General features: G+C 43.2%; 1 protein-coding gene across 2 annotated transcripts in view; it reads right to left on the minus strand.

Moving 5' to 3' along the window:
* Nucleotides 1-9,288: 9,288 nt before the first annotated feature.
* LOC106568109 (roundabout homolog 2) overlaps nucleotides 9,289-20,866 on the minus strand; it is a 163,748-nt gene continuing 152,170 nt past the window's right edge. For both annotated transcript variants that reach the window (XM_082960439.1, XM_082960440.1), the window contains 7 exons: nucleotides 17,740-18,012; nucleotides 15,856-16,012; nucleotides 14,725-14,982; nucleotides 13,413-13,609; nucleotides 11,985-12,149; nucleotides 11,011-11,271; nucleotides 9,289-10,882 (listed from right to left, as the gene is read on the minus strand). In XM_082960439.1, the coding sequence (XP_082816565.1) occupies nucleotides 10,881-10,882; nucleotides 11,011-11,271; nucleotides 11,985-12,149; nucleotides 13,413-13,609; nucleotides 14,725-14,982; nucleotides 15,856-16,012; nucleotides 17,740-18,012 (1,313 nt within the window). In that variant the 3' untranslated portion in view covers nucleotides 9,289-10,880. The remainder of the gene's footprint in view (nucleotides 10,883-11,010; nucleotides 11,272-11,984; nucleotides 12,150-13,412; nucleotides 13,610-14,724; nucleotides 14,983-15,855; nucleotides 16,013-17,739; nucleotides 18,013-20,866) is intronic.

Genomic DNA, 20,866 nt, shown 5'->3' on the forward strand with positions numbered 1-20,866 from the left:
AAAATCACCATGCGTAATGCCAAGTGTCGGCTGGATTGGTGTAAACCTAGCTAAACTTTGAACTCTGGAGCAGTGGAAACACGTTCTCTGGAGTGATGAATCACTTTCACCATCTGGCAGTCCGACGGATGAGTCTGGGTTTGGCGGATTTGAGGAGAACGCTACCTGCTCCATTGCATAGTGCCAACTGTAAAGTTTGGTGAAGTAATGGTCGTTTTTCATTGTTCGGGCTAGGCCCCTTAGTTCCAGTGAAAGGGAATATTAACGCTACAGCACACAATGACATTCTAGAGATGATTCTGTGCTTCCAACTTTGTGGCAACAGTTTGGGCAAGGCCCTTTCCTGTTTCAGCATGACAATGCCTATACGCATAAAGTGAAGTCCATACAAAAATAGTTTGTCGAGACCGGTGAAGAAGAACTTGACTGGCTTGCACAGAGCCCTGACCTCAACCCCATAAAACACCTTTGGGATGAATTGGAACGCTGACCGCGAGCCAGGCCTAATCGCCCAACATCAGTGCCCGACCTCACTAATGCTCTTGTGGCTGAATGGAAGCAAATCCCCGCAGCAATGTTCCAACATCTAGTTGAAAGCCAGAAGAGTGGAGGCTGTTATAGCAGCAAAGGGCGACCAACTCCTTATTAATGCCCATGATTTTCGAATGAGATGTTCGACAAGCTGGTGCCCACTTTTGTTCATGTAGTGTATATTCTGTTTGATCATTCACACACAGCCATTCACTTCCCAAATCAGTTGATACAATGAAAAATTATCTATCCTGTCAATAGCAATATAATACATTGGTATATTCATGACTCTTTGTTCCATATCCTTCCATTTAGTTTTGACGTTCCTGTAGATAAGTGTAGCCCACGCTCTCTGTCTGTCGGTCTGTCTGTCCGTCTGCCTCTCTCTCTCTCTGTCTCACCCCTACTCTCTTCATGCCTGTGTCTACTCTGCTTGTGTTAATTTCCTGCTTCAGTGGAACGAGTCACTCCAGGAGTGGTTTGTGACAATCCTCCGAATACCAAACTGGAGAGAACCCTTGAGTTGTCGCTTACTGTTTAAATTATTACCAGTAATGGTGCCAGTGGTGTGGAGCCACTCACAGTCCGCTGTACCTTAATTTCACCATTTAGGAATAGGAGAGGAGTGGGGGACAGTCATTTCTTCTCCCTGTTATTTAAATCTACAAAAATATCATGAAATGAGCACGTCAGCATTCCCAGAAATGTTACCATCCAATTATAATGCTATTTCTGCGTGCTGTTTGTTGTTGTTGTTCATAGATTCTATGCAAATGTAAACCTTATGCATGTGCTCCAGGACAATGAACCAAATGCAATCCATCATGGTATACAAGCATTATGCAGTCTATTTAACAAATCTAAATGCACATGACTCTACAAGCTCTGCCATTATGACAGACAGGCAGACAGACAGAGATGCAGACAGGTAGGCAGACAAATCTATGAGGACATTGACATATCATTGTATCACCCACCAGTCCCACATTGAAAGCAGTGTCAATGTAAATCCACATATAGCCCATGCTGCCCCAGGGAATCACACCTCATATTTGACCTTCACAATGCCCTAGGAGCAGGTCATATGGTTAGAGACATACACTGTCCTAAAGCGCTGGTGCCAAAACCATGTTTTAGAAGCAATGTGTTTTTGATGTGTGTTTTTGATGTGTGTGTGTGTGTGTGTGTGTGTGTGTGTGTGTGTGTGTGTGTGTGTGTGTGTGTGTGTGTGTGTGTGTGCACCATGCATTTCTGTGTGCACCATGCATGTGTGTGTCTGAGCATGTGTTTGTGTGTCTGCGTGGTGGTGTGTGTGCTTGCATGCATGTATGTGTGTGTGGCACCTTAATTGGGGAGGATGAACTCAGTTATGGCTGGAACGGAGTTATGGAATCAAACACATGCATGCATTTGATTTCACTCCATTCCAGCCATTTTTGTGATCCGTCCTCCCCTCACCAGCCAACTGTGCACGTGTGAGTGTGTGTATGCGTGCATGTGTGCGGATTTATTTATCTCAGCCTGTTTATCCTTGGGCTCATAAGTGATTAATGGTGGTCTCCATGTTACTTTTTATTTTATTAAAAGAGAGACATAGCAGCTGCTTTGAAATAAAATCAGGTAACTAGGCCATCTGGTGTGTTATTTACCAAAACTAAACTTTAGCAGAAGTCAGACAGGCAGCTGGAGTAGTGACAGTTGACTCTACAGTACGTGAAATGGCTAGGAAATTAGTTAATTCATGAGCTAAAATGCCAAATCTATTATTTTGAAAGACATAGAAGCATAAATCTGAATTTTCTCAATGTTATTCTTTCATTTAGAGATAACAGGCTATTGGGTACTCTGAAATCCAGTGGCAAAGAAGGCCTTTGTCTTGGACAACTGCCTTATGTCTATTCAAAATGGTTTCTTAGATACTACAGGTGTGTGTGTGTGTGTGTGTGTGTGTGTGTGTGTGTGTGTGTGTGTGTGTGTGTGTGTGTGTGTGTGTGTGTGTGTGTGTGTGTGTGTGTGTGTGTGTGTGTGTGTGTGTGTGTGCGTGCGTGCGTGCGTGAGTGCGTGCGTGCGTGTGTGTGTTTGTTTTACATTTGAACTTTATTTAACTAGGCAAGTCAGTTAAGAACAAATTATTATTTACAATGACGGCCTAGGCCTAGTGGATTAACTGCCTTGTTCAGGGGCAAAACGATTTTTACCTTGTCAGCTCGGGGATTCAATGGTTAGAGCCCAACGCTCTAACCACTAAGCTACCTGCCGCCCCTCTAACCACTAGGCTACCTGCATGTGTATTGTATGTGTTGTGCGTGTATGTTTCCTCGTTTTCATTTCAAATTTCAGAATGTTTTCATTGCACTCTTGCCTCCCTCTGTTCACAAAGGGCTGTCCTTAATAAGAACCAAGGCTTTTAAAATGCTGGAGAATACCAGTGAGGCTGAAAGAGTGAAATTGAAGGCTGTCACCCCAGTAGGCCAACAGCACTTGATCAGAGCACACATCTACAGTATGTATCCGACATACAGAAATCCTGTCACATAAATCATTTTATACGAAAGTATTTAAACTACAACATACTGTGTTATGGCGTTTTCATTTGTGTTGCATAATGGTACACAATGAATTCAAGCATGGTGACAATGCACAGGTAATAGTCTTTGTTTCACACAACACTGACTTCATGTTAATATATTGCCTATATTTCATATTGAGTGAAACGGCCTGTGTCCAAGAGACATAGAAAAGGTCATGATGGTCCTCACAGAGCCAGCATGGAAGTGCCCACTCCAGGGGGAGAGATTAATAATGACAGTGGGAGACAGAGACAAACTGGCCACTGAGGGAGCTGAAGATCAGAGGACCCCCAGTCTTTACCTACCCCTCCATCTGGGGTTAGGGTCTACATAGCCTCGTTCAGAACCAGGCAAGCCTGGTGAAGTCCATGGCACAAAATCAGCTAAAAAATCTATGTAAATCAGTGACGCCTTGCAACACGTCAAACCAATCAAATGCCTTGTTTGGGCAGAGGTGCTCACTAGATTAGTGTCATAGGTGCATCAGAGCATGAGGATGGCTGAGAAATCGCAGATTAAAACCCCATCAAAATATATTGATGTATGCCGTGTTTGTGGTGAACCGTACGACTATAACAGGAACAATCATAACCTTTTGCAAGGTAAATCGTTTTTTATTGCGACCGGACTACACGATGGCTTTAGAAGAGATAACGGGACCTGTCACGCTGAGTGATGGGTTTTTAAAAGCAGTATGTGGCTCCTGTCGCAATCTTCTACTCAAATATAAAAGAAGTACCAATGACGTGGAAAGAATCGTCTGTTTGGGGGAAAGAGCAAGAGTTAGAACGAAAAGATTTGCCGTGGCTGTCTCGACCCCCAGAAGTACCAAAATAGTTTATGTTCAGGAAAGCACAGAGTCCGGTGAGAGGAGGCCTGCTGCTACCAGCGCTCACAGTCTCACGTCAGAATTAGACGTTCATCCGTGCTTCTCAAACGTCAAATTTCAAAGTTGTTCCAAACGTCAAATTTCAAAGTGTTTAAGGTTAAGTTTAGGCATGAACTCTGAATGGTTAAGGTAAGGGTCAAGGTTAAGGATAGGCTTAAAACAAAAATATCAAAAACACTTTCTATTGCTTGATTCGAAATTGCAACCTTTGGAATCAGATGCTTATTCGAAACCTATTTGAAGGTAACATCACTCAATGTTGCCCCTAGCGGCTGGTTTTCCCATCCTCTCCTGACGTCCTTAGACATGAAGGGACTTCGAATACTAACTTGTATCATGTGACCTGGCTGGCCTATTCAGGGTCCCAGCCCCAGCGACAGGTGACCAGCCACCAGATAAAGGAATTCAACCACTACAAGCACTGTTTTTTGGTGCATCATCGACTTTAAGTGACAACAATGAAAGTGATCACCGCATACTTAAAGTAAGTGCTCTACGTTTTGAACAACATAGCTAATCTACAGCAAACCTTCGTCAATGCAATAGGCCATGCAGCTACAGGTGAACTTTTGTTTGATTGTTTCTTTGTTTATTATCCCAGTATTAATTATTGCACTGTTCATTGACTTATCATATAGGCCATAAACAGTGTTTCACAAGTCCTGCAGGCTCAAGTAGACTACAATTAATAATATTTTCAGTTGATCATAGTGACTATCGTAGCCTAAATAATTTATACGTAGTTTGTTTTTAACTGATAACTGATAAACTTTGTGTATGTGCCACATAAAATGGGCTTTATCAGTGCAAATTTGTTGCATAATGTATGACGATAGTCAGATATTAAAACCTTATTTTCATTTGATTTAAGATCACTGTTACAACTACTTCTGTTTCAAAGTCACTGATACGTACAGGGCCTTTGGAAAGAATTGTTATACGTCTTCAAGGTAATCAGCCCAGAACAATACCAAAGTATTTGATCAACCATATAGTAAGTGTGCTTCTTGATCAGAAGGTGTTTTCTTTGACACTTGGCAGGTTCTACCCAAACTTCCAGAACATCCAAATAAACCTGTTGCGCAAATTGGACTATGAGGAACTAGCATTGTGAATCAGAAACCACAAACTGAACTTACACCGTGAGAAGAACAAACTGTCTGCTCAGAGGCACAAACGTTGATAGTTTATTTCAGCTATAGTACTGAGACCATAGAATGGAAATTGTTACCTTAAATTCCACAGTTAGAAAAGTAATGTCACCAGTCTGACTGAAAGCCCCAAAATACCATCCTGACTTGTTGTTGAACTAGACATGAATCCTTATCGAGTTAGCCGTATCGCCCGGGGTGACTATTGAAGACTTCAATGAAGGTGGGATGGTAGCCATTTTAGCTGAAGTTGATTTGGCGGAGTGTGAAGTTTTTTCTGTCGATTATCCAGAGCGTGTGACTGGTTTGCTCAAGGCAAAATGTAGGATTATTTACAAAAAGTTGTCGGAGGAGATCTCGTGCGACTTCTTTCTACATCACTCAACCGAAAGAAAGAAACATTTTTTTATGTTTCAGTATTTTTTTAAATTACATTTACTGAGGACGATGGTTCTCCGCTTCCTCCTCTGAGGAGCCTCCACTGCTTGAAATGTAACATCTAATCAAAATCTGGCCACTGGGAGCCAGTAGACCATTCAAAACATTTTTGCAACACAAAATGATAGCTTGACAACAATGTGATTTTTAGAGGTATGGCAATGCGAGACTAGGGCCCACCTGGGGTAATGGTGCTGCAGACTGGGGACTCCAACCCCTCCACATGGAGGTAATGGTTCTGCAGACTGGGGCCTCCACCCCTCCACCTGGGGGTTCTGGTACTGCAGACTGGGGCCTCCACCCCCTCCACCTGGGGTAATGGTGCTATAGACTGGGGCCTCCACCCCCTCCACCTGGGGGTAATGGTACTGCAGACTGGGGCCTCCACCCTCTCCACCTGGGTGTAATGGTACTGCATACTAGGTCCTCCACCCCCTCCACCTGGGGGTAATGGTACTGCAGACTGGGGCCTCCACCCCCTCCACCTGGGGGTAATGGTACTGCAGACTGGGGCCTCCACCCTCTCCACCTGGGTGTAATGGTACTGCAGACTGGGGCCTCCACCTGGGGTAATGGTGCTATAGACTGGGGCCTCCACCCCCTCCACCTGGGGGAAAAGTGCTCTAGACTGGGACCTCCATCCTCTCCTTCCCTCCGTCGTCTGCTGTCCTGTGGCCCATGTAATCACATCACACAAGCATACTGTTCAAACTTTGCAATTACCGTAAATTCCGGACTATAAGCCGCAACTTTTTTCCCACGCTTTGAACCCCGCGGCTTAAACAATGACACGGCTAATATATGGATTTTTCCCACTTTCAATTATTATTATTTTTTTTTAAACGCATTCTGTGACGTGCTCAGTTTTTTGCCGGCATGAAGCTTTCATTAGACCAATGAAATTGCCGAACGGGTTAAGGTCAAACAACTTTTACGTTTACTGTTTAGATTTAATCGAGCGCTCTCAAACTTCCCATCATTCTGATAACGGTAGTCATTTTGTCACCCTCATCATGGCAAAGACACGAAGAAATGCATATGATGCAGCTTTCAAGTTGAAGGCGATTGATCTGGCTGTTGGAAAAGGAAATAGAGCTGCTGCACGGGAGCTTGGTCTTAATGAGTCGATGATAAGACGTTGGAAACAGCAGCGTGAGGAATTGACTCAGTGCAAAAAGACAACTAAAGCTTACTGCTAATTTTAAATTTTTGTTACAAGCCGTGTTTCGTAAACCCTTTCACACATACCATCACACGGGGTGTGATCGTTCTACAGTGGTCCCTGAAGCGTACATCACACCCAGTGTGATTAGAACACAAATTTAGAACGGCCAGTTTCGAATGACGCAACAATCAGCATTTGAGCTGGCCACACTTTTTTCAGAAACTATTTACACACAGTCCTTACAAAGTTATGTCCAGAATGTGAGCAGTTTATTTTTGGATGCAATGTTCAGATATTCACAGAAGTATCTATAGCATAACACAATCATCCTAACCGGAAAAATGTAGGCTACATTTGTCCTAGAGCTAACTGAGGAAAGATTGACCCAACACAAGCAGTCATATTTTCTAACTCTCGGCTGACGTAAACTATACCATGAATTAGCTAATAGCAATTACTATGTATAATTAATCACATCACGAGTGAGCTCACCATTGATCTAAATAATTAGGTACAACATTTTCTAGAAATTGAAAGTAATCAGTCGATTAGTTTCAGCGCGCAGCCATGCATTTTTTCCTCACAGAAACCGAAGATAATAAGAGAAGACAAGATGAGTTTGGTCTGTTTACAGTATGCATGTTGAAGGGGTGTGTCATCTACTGTCGTTCACATCCCACCATTCATTTGCAGAAGTCCTCAAAAAATGAGTGAACTCTTACTCACCTCATTTTGTTATAACATCTTTGGTCAAACGGATGATTACGTGAAACCCAGAATGCATTGTATGTCAACAAACATACACATAGCTGGAATTAGCTTAGCTCATCATAATCAGTACAACCTTCAAAACATTATTTTACACACATACTATGCGCCCATTACAATTTATGCAAAAATCACGATTTATCCCGAGTAATTGAAAAACGTGAATAAAATACTAAATATATCAATAATACCACACAAACCATTTTCTGATAGTGATTTATTGATACAAATGGCCCGTGCAGGCAGTCAATCACGGTAACCTCTCACTCCCACTCTGAGCCATTCAGTGTTGTTGTTTATGTAACAATCACATCCTGGAATGGAGAGAACGTTCGAACATCAGATGCATAAAAAAACTCACGCTGAGGCAACCGTTAGAGATATTTGGATCTCACGCGTGAAAGGGTTGAAGCCTATTTATTTTTGTTACAAGCCGTGTTTCGTTAAAGCCTATTTATTTTTGTTACAAGTGTAACCGATGTGAAATGGCTAGTTTGTTAGGAGAGGGACGGAACCTACACTGTAACACAAGCCGTGTTTCGTTAAAGCCTGTGTAAAGTTAATTTGTTTCAATGTACCGGTAGGCACCTGCGGCTTATAGACATGTGCGGCTTATTTATGTAAAAAAAATAAAATAAAAAAAATTCAGTGGGTGCGGGTTATATTCTGGTGCGCTTAATAGTCCGGAAATTACGGTAACCAAATTTCATGACTCATAGATGAGCTGTTCTAGCTCCGAGGCCACAGCTCTACAGAACCATTTCAAAGGTTTTGTCCACACACGGAATGGCAACACTGAATAGAGGAAAGGTGTTACACATGATGGATGACTAAGCTGATAAGGTTAATCGTTATTGCAATGGGTGTAAAGAAGGGTAATATTACAGAAATGTAATGGAAAGGATGCGGGGTAGAATACGTTACAGCTTCCATTTCTGTCTTTATGTTGTGTCCTGTTCCTCTGTGTTTGGCCAGTAAGAACAGCCAGGCTTAGCCCAGAGAGATGAGAGATGTACCGTATGTGACAGAGGCTGGAGCCAATGCAGTATGCAACAGTGATTTGGATAGTTGTAGTAGTAATGTGATCTCATGTAGCAGTTGTGATTCATTAGGTGTAGAGTGTACAGTACGTGATATGACAAATGGAGTTGAAAGGCATGGATGCCCCAGGAAAAGCCACCATAACTCTATAAATCAATGCAATTGCATTTCTTAAATGCAGTAAATAAGCTACAGTATGTAGACTGCTAACGACAAACGTGTCTGAAATGTAATCACCACTGAATTCACATGCATCTTCAAAATCCCATAAAGATGATGGAAAATAACTGGAATAAAGGAGAGAATCATCATCGTCATCTTTCGTTGTATCATGAAATCCCCAAATCGCAGATGTTAGAGTTCTGTTCAATATTTTCTTTTCCTCCAGTGAGTAAATGTGTTCTGGTGTAGGAAAAAAGAGAGTGAAGGGATGGATGCATAAAAACGGAGTAAAAAAATGGAGTAATAATTATTTTATTTTCCCATTAGCTCTGACTAAGACCGATTTAACACGGAGACGCTTGAGAGAGGGAGACCGAGTATTGTTCTTATTCATATGTAACTAATCTCTGATCCTGTTAAAAGTGTGTGCATTATGCTAATGTGGAGCTTATAAGTGTATGCACATAATGTCCTAATGGGAAAATCAGTATTAAGAAAATCTGCATGAACATTTATCATATGAGGAGAACATCTTGGACCATCAACTCACATGCATAGCACAGAGACTCATGGTTGATTCCACATCCACGTTTTATTTGTATCGTAGGATTGGCCACACTGTCCGTGTATTCCTGAGGGCAGACCGGACTCTGGCAAGTACAGAGTTTTTACAGGTGGAACCAATACAAAGAACAACCGGAAAAGAACCATACAAAGAAGGGAATCAAAACACGGCATTATGAATCTCGTAGGCAAAAACTAGCAACCAGCTGCTCCGTGACTGGTTACAGTGTTAAGGATATCCTCACTTGGCAAGGGGCTCACTATGCCTAGGTAACCATACGTGTCCTGATGAGCATTCATCTGTTACCAGTCTGTTACCAGGGTGATAAAGGGACCACATTATACTGCACCAGTAGGATTAAAACAGACGGCCATCGCATCTATGATGGGTCTATTATTATAATCTAATTGCATATTGTTGTTAATCATGCTTGCTAGTCACTCAGAGCTCTGGAAACCCAGTCCTGGATTAGCTAGATTTCTAAAGGCCAACATCTCTTCATCTTAAGACCTGTCTCACTGTGTTATCACTCTGTCCCCATGGGTAACACTGACAGAGTCCATCTGTGCACACAGCTGTCCACACCTGACCACACCTGAGTGGTGCTCTATGTGCCCAACACCTCCCTATCAACAACTAGCTATTGTCCTCTGCCTCTGCATTAACAGCTCCTTTTGAAATGTTACACATAGATGGTTTAACTTTATTGATTATTCTGAACTGTCATTATTTGGAGGGTTCCAAGTACTGCTGTCTCACTGTAATGGGCATATAGTGTATGGGCAACATTGCACATCTGCCGCATCATCCCCACGGACCACTGCAGATTGAAAAACAAAACATCATAACATTTTCTATGTGGGCGTCTTTTTAATTTCTGAATTTCTTTGTGGTTCTTATATCTCTCAATACATCTGTCTCTGAAAAGCATTTACTGTGTCATATATTATATTTCTTAAATGTAAGGTATATTATAGACACTCCTCTTCATCATTCTTCTCTGAGCCTCAGCTGATGACTTTGTGCTTATCATCACAAAACGCTCTGTGCAAAGTAAACAACAATACAGTAGTTTCATCAAAATTAAGCAATATTTCTAGCATTTATGAAAAACAAATGTGGCACCACAGTCCAACTCACAATGTAAAATGACAAGTAAACGAGACAACTTCAATGTCAGAATTTGGCTTGCATAGCAAAGAAAAAAAATGTAAAACTGAAAATACAAAACCTATTTACAGGAAATGCAAGTCCTTTCACTTTCATAAGTCAATAGCTTAACTGTAGGGATTTTTATTTTTCATGAATGTAGAGTGAGTTACTGTACATCATGTGACATGAAATAGGAGGGGCATGTGATATACAGTATATTCTTTTGGGAGGAGGGATGAAAGTAACACTGTAAAAAGAACACTGAGACGTGTGTCTGTGTGTCTGTACATCACATTTACAGCTCTGCGTTTCTCTCTCACTCCCTCTCATCTTCCAGCCTTCTCCTTATATTCCATCCTGTAGCATTCGCAGAGGGGAAATCTCATTGCACTTATAGACAAGGTGTCCTGGGACAGGCAGCACTGGAGGGTCCGACTCATCACAAAGACTCTGAGAGATGAACACACACACACAGACAAAAGTGTGAATACAGTATATCACATATAACCAACAGTAAATTGCTTTACACCAACCAGAAACAATACCATTGTGTGACTACGGAGAGCCTGAATACGTACATCGTTCTCCATAGCTGTGCTCGGTGCTGTTGGGAGGCGGGTGGATGTTGTGTGGGTGGTCTGTGCCAGCCCCAGCCGCAGCTCTGTGGCGTGTCCTGCCCAGAGTGGCCATGTTGGAGGATCTGCCGCTCCAGGAGGCCATATGCTGCCGCTCCAGCGTTGAGACCATACACTCCTCTGGGGGGTCTGAGCCCCCAGACGCCCATGACCCGTGCAGCCTTGCCCCCACACTGTGGACAGGCACAGGGGTAGGAGAGGCCACTGAGGAGGGAGTGGAGGACATAAGGCACTGGTTAATACTGCTCCCAAGATGGGTTATACACAGCGGCCTTTGTAATTGGTTGAACATGTCACAGGGATCAGCATGGCTATATACACTGAGTGGACAAAACATTCTATAACATAGACTGACCAGGTGAAATCTATGAACCCTTATTGATGTCACTTATTAAATCCACTTCAATCAGTGTAGATGAAGGGGAGGAGTTTTAAGCCTTGAGACAATTGAGACATGTATTCTGTGTGTGCCATTTAGAGGGTGAATGGTCAAGGCAAAAGATTGAAGTGCCTTTGAACGGGATATGGTAGTAGGTGCCAGGTGCACCGGTTTGAGTGTGTCAAGAACTGCTACGCTGCTGGGTTTTTCATGCTCAACAGTTTCCCGTGTGTATCAAGAATGTTCCAGCACCCAAAGGACATCCAGTCAACTTGACACAACTGTGGGAAGCATTGGAGTCAACATGGGCCAGCATCCCTGTTGAACGCTTTCGACACCTTGTAGAGTCCATGCCCTGACAAATTGAGTCTGTTCTGAAAGCAAAATGAGGTTGTGCAACTCAATATTAGGAAGGTTTTCTTAGTGTTTTGTACATTAAATGTAGTTTGTTATGAACCACTTTCAACAAAGAGATTCCATCCACCTTCCCCATCTCTCTCTCTGTCTGTCCTCTCTGCCCCCTCACCCCATGTCTTACCTTCTGTGGGGGAGTCTCTCCGGTGGGGCAGTGTCCCAACAGTTTCTTCCTGGGGTTTGCGTCCAGTGTGTGTGGCCCTCTGGTGACCCAGGCTCTGTGTACCCAGAGCACTGCTCTCTGTGGAGCCTGAGCTGACTGGTCGACCCCGCTGGGAGTAACCTTTACCTAAAGGGGGCGATGGAGAAAGGACAGGGACACAGGGACAGAGAATTAGGGAGACGCACAACATAGTTAATCAGTTTAGATTAGCAATATTATCATAGCTTTTGCACTGCTATGTTAGAAAAGATTCAGTGTAGTACTAAAATGAACTCAACTATGAAAAAATAAATGTTGTAAATCAAATTGACTGAGGAGAGGAAGCGAGAGGGGGTACAAATCAGTGCAAGAAACCTTCCTAGGTAAGACTGTTTGTGTGGGTAGTATTCACATCAACATTCACATCTTGACAATTCAAGGTAAAGGATACAATGTGGTTATAATTCCTGGCTCCCAGCTTAAGTGCATTGGACTTTGTGTGTGTGTTGGCCTGGTCTTTGCGGGAGAGGAGACAACGGAGAGACCATTGTAGAGATAAGCTGATCTAGCGTAGCCTTCTCCCCATAGAGGCAACACAGCAGATTACTGCACATAACCTACTTTATCACAGACACACCACAGTATATTAGCACAGTTTCCCGTGTCTCAGGCAGCATGCCATACGTTCCATGATCTCCCTGACTAGGACTGAACCATGGTCTCACTCTCCCCCACAACTCAGACTAGTGGTCTACAAAAACACATCACACTTTTGACCTCTGGATCTGAAGTCCCCACACCTTGTGCTCTCACTCTCCTCATAGCTTTTGACGTTAGACACTCCTCCGAGTCATTAGCTTTCATTCAGAACATTAGAGAGGCTAAAATACTAAGTGTTTAGACAATATGGTCATAAACTTGAAATGGCATCGAGTGATTGAACAAAAAAACCTAAATTAGATATTGTGGAGAAATGATTGCTTCCATCTGAAATCAAATAAGTAGCCAGTTTGACGTTTCTTTATTTAATGGAGATGGATTTCACTCATGTGTCCACACCAGATTACAATAAATCTTTCCCTTTCATTCAATTCCTTGTTCAAATTAATGAGTCTGAATATCACAATATGAAACAATCAAATGGTTCTGAGTATGACACGATACGGTTGAGAAAATTGGAAATAAAAAAACTGCATAATGAGCAAGGCATTTAGTCTCTGTAAGTGGTGACTGAATAAAACCATATTGCTATTGCCAATTTCTCACTGCTCCCAAATCTTTGTCATCCTGCTTGATGTAAAGACGTGTACAGCTGTCTGCACTGTGAAGAGATGAGGGGCATGATCTGAGTGTATGTATTTGTGTGTGTGTGTGTGTGTGTGAGTGTGTGTGTGCGTGTGTGTGTCTCACCTGAGCCCTCATGGTTGTCCATGCTGCATCTGGCCGTGTAGTCAAAGCCACAGAGCTGATGTGAGACTCCGTAGGCTTCATGCTCCTCCTCTTCCTCACACGGGATGTTGTTTCCCAGGTCAGACCCAAGCGTGCTAGACACGTACCCCATCGGAGGGACAGGGGCCATAGGCGGGTGTTGGCTGCCCTTCATATGCCTGTATAGAACATGAGGGAACATGTTATGGCGCTGAGGCTGGACACAGAGTGGTAGAGAAAGACACTAACAGACAGGAAGTAAAGGCCAAAACACAAATCCACGAACAACCAAATGCCAGAGTGCAGTACTAGAGCCCCGTTCAGCATGTGTGAGTGAGTGCCTGTGTGGGAGATTTAATTAATTATTTTCCATGTTCCAATTCTGCGGCGCTCGTGCTCGCACTAACACAATGAACTGGTAATTGTCTGGGTGAAGGGAGAAGAATGGCAGGCTAGGCAGGGCTGTCAGTAACATGTCTGTTATCTCCCCCACAGCTGTCCCCTCTGAAGCCTCGCCCCACGCCTCGCCCCACGCCTAGCCCCACTATGGATGAGCCACCCATGTAATTAGCAGCTCTTGTTCCTGTTGTCAGAGCAGCGCGCTAGGCCAAACCCCATCATTACCACCTCAACGCATTTTCCTACTGACATGACAAGTTTCCCAATGAGGTGTAATCAATGAAGGGCTGTTTTTATATTTTGGAGGAAACATGAAACCAGAGGATAGGATGACATACCTAAATACCACTGATATGAAACACAAAAAAAAACTGGCTATTGATATACAAAAGCATCCAGATCAATTGGAGAGAATGACACCTCATTCATCCACAGCACAAAGCAGAAATTGCAGGGTAAATGTCTCATGATTGAAATATCATAGGCAATTTAGTCTAACAAATACCTGTGGCAATTCAAAAGAACACAAAGTACAGTACTTAGTTTCATTTCATAGTGGAAAGTGGATACATAATACACTGAAAACATGTAGCAAGCACAATTGTTGTATCATATCATGATCTACGGATACATAGAAAGTAGTCTCTCTCGCCAGACTCAGACTTGAGAAGAGACTATATGGAAAGCAGTCTCTCTCGCCAGACTCAGACTTGAGAAGAGACTACATAGAAAGTAGTCTCTCTCGCCAGACTCAGACTTGAGAAGAGACTAGAAAGAAAGTAGTCTCTCTCACCAGACTCAGACTTGAGAATAGACTACGTAGAAAGTAAAGAGGTAAAATAAAAAAATCAAATAAAGACATTGACAGATCCACAGTAAATTCTTTCCTGCTCACCACGTCTGTTTGGCCACTTGGTACTGGTAGGCTCTGGTCAGCTCATCCAGGTGGGCTTGCAGCATGGACTGCATCTCCTCGTGGTGGGTGGAGCTAAGGGAGGAGGATGACGGTTGGCTGTAGGGAGCTGCTGCCGGGGAGGAAGCCACTCCCCTGAGGGGCGGGGTGGGCACTCGCTCCTCCTCCAGATCGTCGTCCAATCCCTGGTGGAGGTACGTCTGAACAGGAAGGGGCGGGGCCCAGCTGTCTCTGTCATACCTGCAACATGAACTACGATGTGAGTAATTTGAACTAAAACCATATCCTGCACTTCTCTGTAGATGTGTGTGTTTAAGGTGTTTAGAATCCTAAGTGTTACTGCTAGTGCACAGTGACCTGCTCTCAGTGTTGTACGCTTAGCTCACAGACAAATACAATTGTTTTTCTACTGGTTTGTATTTTGCCAGACCATTAAAAACATTGTTATCTGATGTTCTATCTCGCAGAGGGAGAGAGGGAATTACACATTTGCTGCTGTTTGCAATTACAAATCCACTGGCTGGGATGGGATGGTGAGATCAAATTACAAGATCTAACCACATGCTGTTTTGTCATAAGTGGTGGTGAACCAGCCAAAGCTGCCTGAAACGAGCTGCAAGATATGTGTGCACACCCCAAGGTTTTCCCATTGCCATCCTCCCAAAAAATGCCTGTGACAAAAACAATGTATTTTTCATGCAATACCAAGCAGAGTAATGAAGGTTTCCTCAGTTTGACTAGTATAGGCACCGGCAGAGGGAGCTTACTACTCCATGTAGCAACCTCCTGCTCATCTGTGCTTAGCGCTCTCCTTGAGCACACACACACACACACACACACACACACACACACACACACACACACACACACACCACACACACACACCTTGAGATATAGGAGAGTTCAAGGAGAGAGAGAGCCACGCTGGTTACAGCCAATTAGGAGAGGGTTTGCTTTCCTCTCAGTGGTTCACAGACATACCTCAGATCCCTTATAGACAAGAGAGGCTGCATGTGTTCCTTGTCATTATTTCACTTCCTGTGTAGCATCATGATATGATGTGTATAGGTGTATGTATAGACGTGTGTCCAGACAGAGAGAATATTATCTTACCCTGCTCCATGGTTCTCTGGGGGGTAGTGGTCCACCTCGGTGCCTGGCAGAGGGTGCATGGGTGGGGGAGGCAGGGGCATGTTGACCCAACAGGACCCATTGGATTTGGAGGTCTTTGTCCCACCCTTTGACTTCTTTTTCTTGCCGCCCTTTCCACCTGAGGAGGAAAGAGAGAGAGAGAAAAAGATAGATAGAGAGAGGGAAGGGAAGGGAAGTCAGAGATTGATAGTTTCTTATCAGCCTGGACTCTGCCTCACAATACGGAGATATCCCTATAGCCCTCAAGCTGTGGGTTTTAATGAGCTGATACTATTCCCCATTGGGTTCAAACACACACACATACACACACACTGCTGCTTGGAAAGCTATTTTATCATCACCTGGGCTTTCTCCCTCTCTTTCTCCCCCACCTGGCTCTCATTATTTCTCTCCTCTCAGTGTGCTGACGGAGCACTAAGACTTTTCCTCTATGTTGACATTTCTTAAAGAGGCGTAGAGACCTGGGGCCCGGGGCTGCAGGCTGGCTTCCTCCCTCCGTCTGTTCTCCCTCTTCCTCTATGTTCCTTATCTCTCTCAGGTAACCAGCATTCAGCTGAGCATACAGCTCAGAGCACATAAGAGAATGGACGTCCGACCAACAGACAGACAACCTGAGACCCTCTCAACAATACGCCTCCGCTCCGCACAGCCAAGCTAATTGTATATCCACGGGTCAAAACACAAAGGAATCCCTGCCTCTGCTAATCAAATTAATCCAAAGAAATGTGCCTTAATTCTCTGACATTTCTAGGGTAGAAAAACTCCTGAGGCTGAGGAGTAAAAATCGACATGAGGAGAGAGGAGCGATTAACAACAATATCCTCAGGGTCCATTTTCAATGAAAATGTAAATATAACATTCCCCTCTCTCTGCTGCCCCCCTCTCGCTCCCTCTTTCTCTCGCTCTCTTTAATTTGTTTTTATGCAGTGTCTCTCTCTCTCTCTCTCTCTCCAAGGTGGCAGGTAGCCTAGTGGCTAAAATCTGTCAATGTGCCCTTGAGCAAGGCACTTAACCCTAATTGCTACTGTACTGTAAGTCGCTCTGGATAAGTCCGTCTGCTAAAATGTCAACTAAACATTCTGCTCTTTTCCAATCAATCTACTGAAAATAATCTCTTCTTCTATTGTTGAATGCTAAGCTTCACTCTGTGACTAACAATCTAATGAATGCTAAGCTTCACTCTGTGACTGACCATCTAATGAATGCTAAGCTTCACTCTGTGACTGACAATCTAATGAATGCCAAACTTCACTCTGTAATTGACCATCTAATGAATGCTAAGCTTCACTCTGTGACTGACCATCTAATGAATGCTAAGCTTCACTCTGTGACTGACAATCTAATGAATGCTAAGCTTCACTCTGTGACTGACCATCTAATGAATGCTAAGCTTCACTCTGTGACTGACAATCTAATGAATATTAAGCTTCACTCTGTGACTGACCATCTAATGAATGCTAAGCTTCACTCTGTGACTGACCATCTAATGAATGCTAAGCTTCACTCTGTGATTGACAATCTAATGAATGCTAAGCTTCACTCTGTGACTGACAATCTAATGAATGCTAAGCTTCACTCTGTGATTGACCATCTAATGAATGCTAAGCTTCACTCTGTGACTGACCATCTAATGAAGGCTAAGCTTCACTCTGTGACTGACCATCGAATGAATGCTAAGCTTCACTCTGTGACTGACCATCCAGCCAATGCTACAATCTAGGGAGATCTGATGCTATGCTTTAGATCACTCTCCTTCGGGGCACACATGCATGCACACATTCAAAACCACACAGCCCTACCCTGCCCATCCCCTCCCTGTGTTTCCCCAGTGTTGCTGTGGCGAACCGTTGCAGGGGCGTCCGTCGGTCATTGAGTAGCCCAGGCTGGCCATTTCCTGCTGGGCTCGAAGGGAAGCCTTCCAGCGAGGGTCTGGTCTGTCCACAGCCAGCTCATGGAAGCTGTTGGAATGCAGGATCTGAGTGGTGGCATAGGGGATGGCCTGGCTGCCCCGTGCTGGGCTGCTGTAGCCCGCCTTGCCTGTGAAGTCTATACTGCTGTATATGGCACCATCAGACAGCATGGTACCTGTCTTTTCACCCGCTCCAGAGGGCAGCACGTCTGAGATGAGCGAGACAGCAGGGAACAGACAGAGATTCATGGAGAGATAAAGTTACCAATCTTTAAGGTCAGTGTGTAACACATTATCACTCCCTGCTGCTCCAGTGTTAGGCTCCCTGGATTAGTTAAACTGATATCAAATGAACTGAGATGAATCAAAGTGATTAGCTAGCAGAATAATTATCATGTTGTCATGCAATGCCTTGTAGGGACCCTACGCTGTGACACAGGGAAAGGGCCTGTCACACAAGGCTGACCTTCAGCTTTACCCACAGGAGCCCCAGGCCTCTCATCAGCCTGGTGGGAGTTAAATGAGCTACAGGAAAATGGCACCAATACACACATAGCATCTTTCCTTCTCAAACAGCCACACACACAAGTACACAGACATAAACACTCACCGCCACAAGCCCACATCTATTATTAGGAGTTCAAGCTAACGAAGCTGGTGAAAACCTATTGAATTTGCTGCCGTTGGTTATTATTATTCTGCTTATCGATAAAGTTAAACAACGCAATATTTTCCAGACAAGCAATTAAAACAACATGGCCGTTACTGACCAATAAGCATTTAATTGTGCGTGGTCTGGCACATAAATGCATATAAATCCGTCACAGATATTCCTATTGTAATAAAACTTGGTACACATGTTCCAAACACTCTGAAGACTTAACATGTGTCAGCACGACACAGTGGAGCATTTTTATTTAACTAGGCAAGTCAGTTAAGAACAAATTCTTATTTACAATGACGGCCTAGGAACAGTGGGTTAACTGCCAGGAACATGTTTATATCTCTTAATCTGTTTAACTCAGAGTGATGAAATTTGGCACACATGCTCAGGGATATGCACATAGCTAACATGTAAAGTATGGTTCAGTTTGTTCGCATGGTGATGCTGTTGGATAGGAAAAAACACTCGGGCAAGCTCATCGGCTCATAGCGGCCATATTGTTTCATCTCGAATCCTGGAAAATATTGCGTTTGAAGATATGCATCCATAGATGCTATATACCAAACTACTTTAAAGTAGTCAACATCCTTAAAAATAGTCCAAAATACAGTGCCTTCAGAAAGTATTCATACCCCTTGACATACAGTGAATTTGGAAAGTATTTAGACCCCTTGACTTTTTCCACATTTTGTTACGTTACAGCCTTATTCTAAAGTGGATTACATAAAACATTTCCCTCATCAATCTACACACAATACCCCATAATGACAAGGTGAAAAAAGGTTTTTAAACATTTTTGTAAATTTATAAAAATAAAAAAAAGAGGTACCTTATTTACATAAGTATTCACACCATATGCTATGAGACTCGAAATTAACCTGTTAGGGCTAGGGGGCAGTATTGACACGGCTGGATAAAAAACATACCCGATTTAATCTGGTTACCACTCCTACCCAGTAACTAGAATATGCATATACTTATTACATATGGATAGAAAACACCCTAAAGTTTCTAAAACTGTTTGAATGGTGTCTGTGAGTATAACAGAACTCAAATGGCAGGTCAAAACCTGAGAGATTCCTTTACAGGAAGTGGCCTGTCTGACCATTTCTGGAACTTCTTTGCCATCTCTATCGTTTACTAAGGATCTCTGCTCTAACGTGACACTTCCTACGTCGTCCATAGGCGCTCAGAGCCCGGGAAAAACCTGAATGTCGTCATCCCAGCCCCAGGCTGAAACACATTATCGCCTTTCTCAAGTGGCCGATCAAGGGACTCTGGGCTTAGGCGTGTGACCCGACCGCCCCCGTATTTGTGATTTTTTCCTCTGTTTGCCGAAAAGGAGATTCCCGGTCGGAATATTATCGCTTTTCTACGAGAAAAATGGCATAAAAATTGATTTTAAACAGCGGTTGACATCCTTCGAAGTACGGTAATGGAATATTTCAAATTTTTTTGTCACGAATTGCGCCATGCGCACGACCCTTCTTTACCATTTCGGATAGTGTCTGGAACGCACGAACAAAACGCCGCTATTCAGATATAACGATGGATTATTTTGGACCAAACCAACATTTGTTATTGAAGTAGCAGTCCTGGGAGTGCATTCTGACGAAGACAACAAAAGGTAATCAAACTTTTATAATAGTAAATATGATTATGGTGAGTGCTAAACTTGCCGGGTGTCTAAATAGCTAGCCCGTGATGCCTGGGCTATGTACTTAGAATATTGCAAAATGTGCTTTCACCAAAAAGCTATTTTAAAATCGGACATATCGAGTGCATAGAGGAGGTCTGTATCTATAATTCTTAAAATAATTGTTATGCTTTTTGTGAACGTTTATCGTGAGTAATTTAGTAAAAGGTTAGCGAATTCCCCGGAAGTTTGCGGGGGTATGCTAGTTCTGAACGTCACATGCGAATGTAAAAAGCTGGTTTTTGATATAAATATGAACTTGATTGAACAAAACATGCATGTATTGTATAACATAATGTCCTAGGGTTGTCATCTGATGAAGATCATCAAAGGTTAGTGTTGCATTTAGCTGTCTTCTGGGTTTTTGTGACATTATATGCTAGCTTGAAAAATGGGTGTCTGATTATTTCTGGCTCGGTACTCTGCTGACATAATCTAATGTTTTGCTTTCGTTGTAAAGCCTTTTTGAAATCGGACAGTGTGGTTAGATTAACGAGAGTCTTGTCTTTAAATAGCTGTAAAATAGTCATATGTTTGAGAAATTGAAGTAATAGGATTTTTAAGGTTTTGAAAATCGCGCCACAGGCTTCAAGTGGCTGTTACGTAGGTGGGACGAATTCGTCCCGCCTAGCCTTAAGCTCTAGAAATTGTTTTATACCCTTCCCCAGATATATGCCTCATCACAATTCTATAGGTCTACGGA

Source organism: Salmo salar, chromosome 13 (assembly GCF_965601325.2).
Source record: "Salmo salar chromosome 13, fSalSal1, whole genome shotgun sequence".
Taxonomy (NCBI): Eukaryota; Metazoa; Chordata; class Actinopteri; order Salmoniformes; family Salmonidae; genus Salmo; species Salmo salar.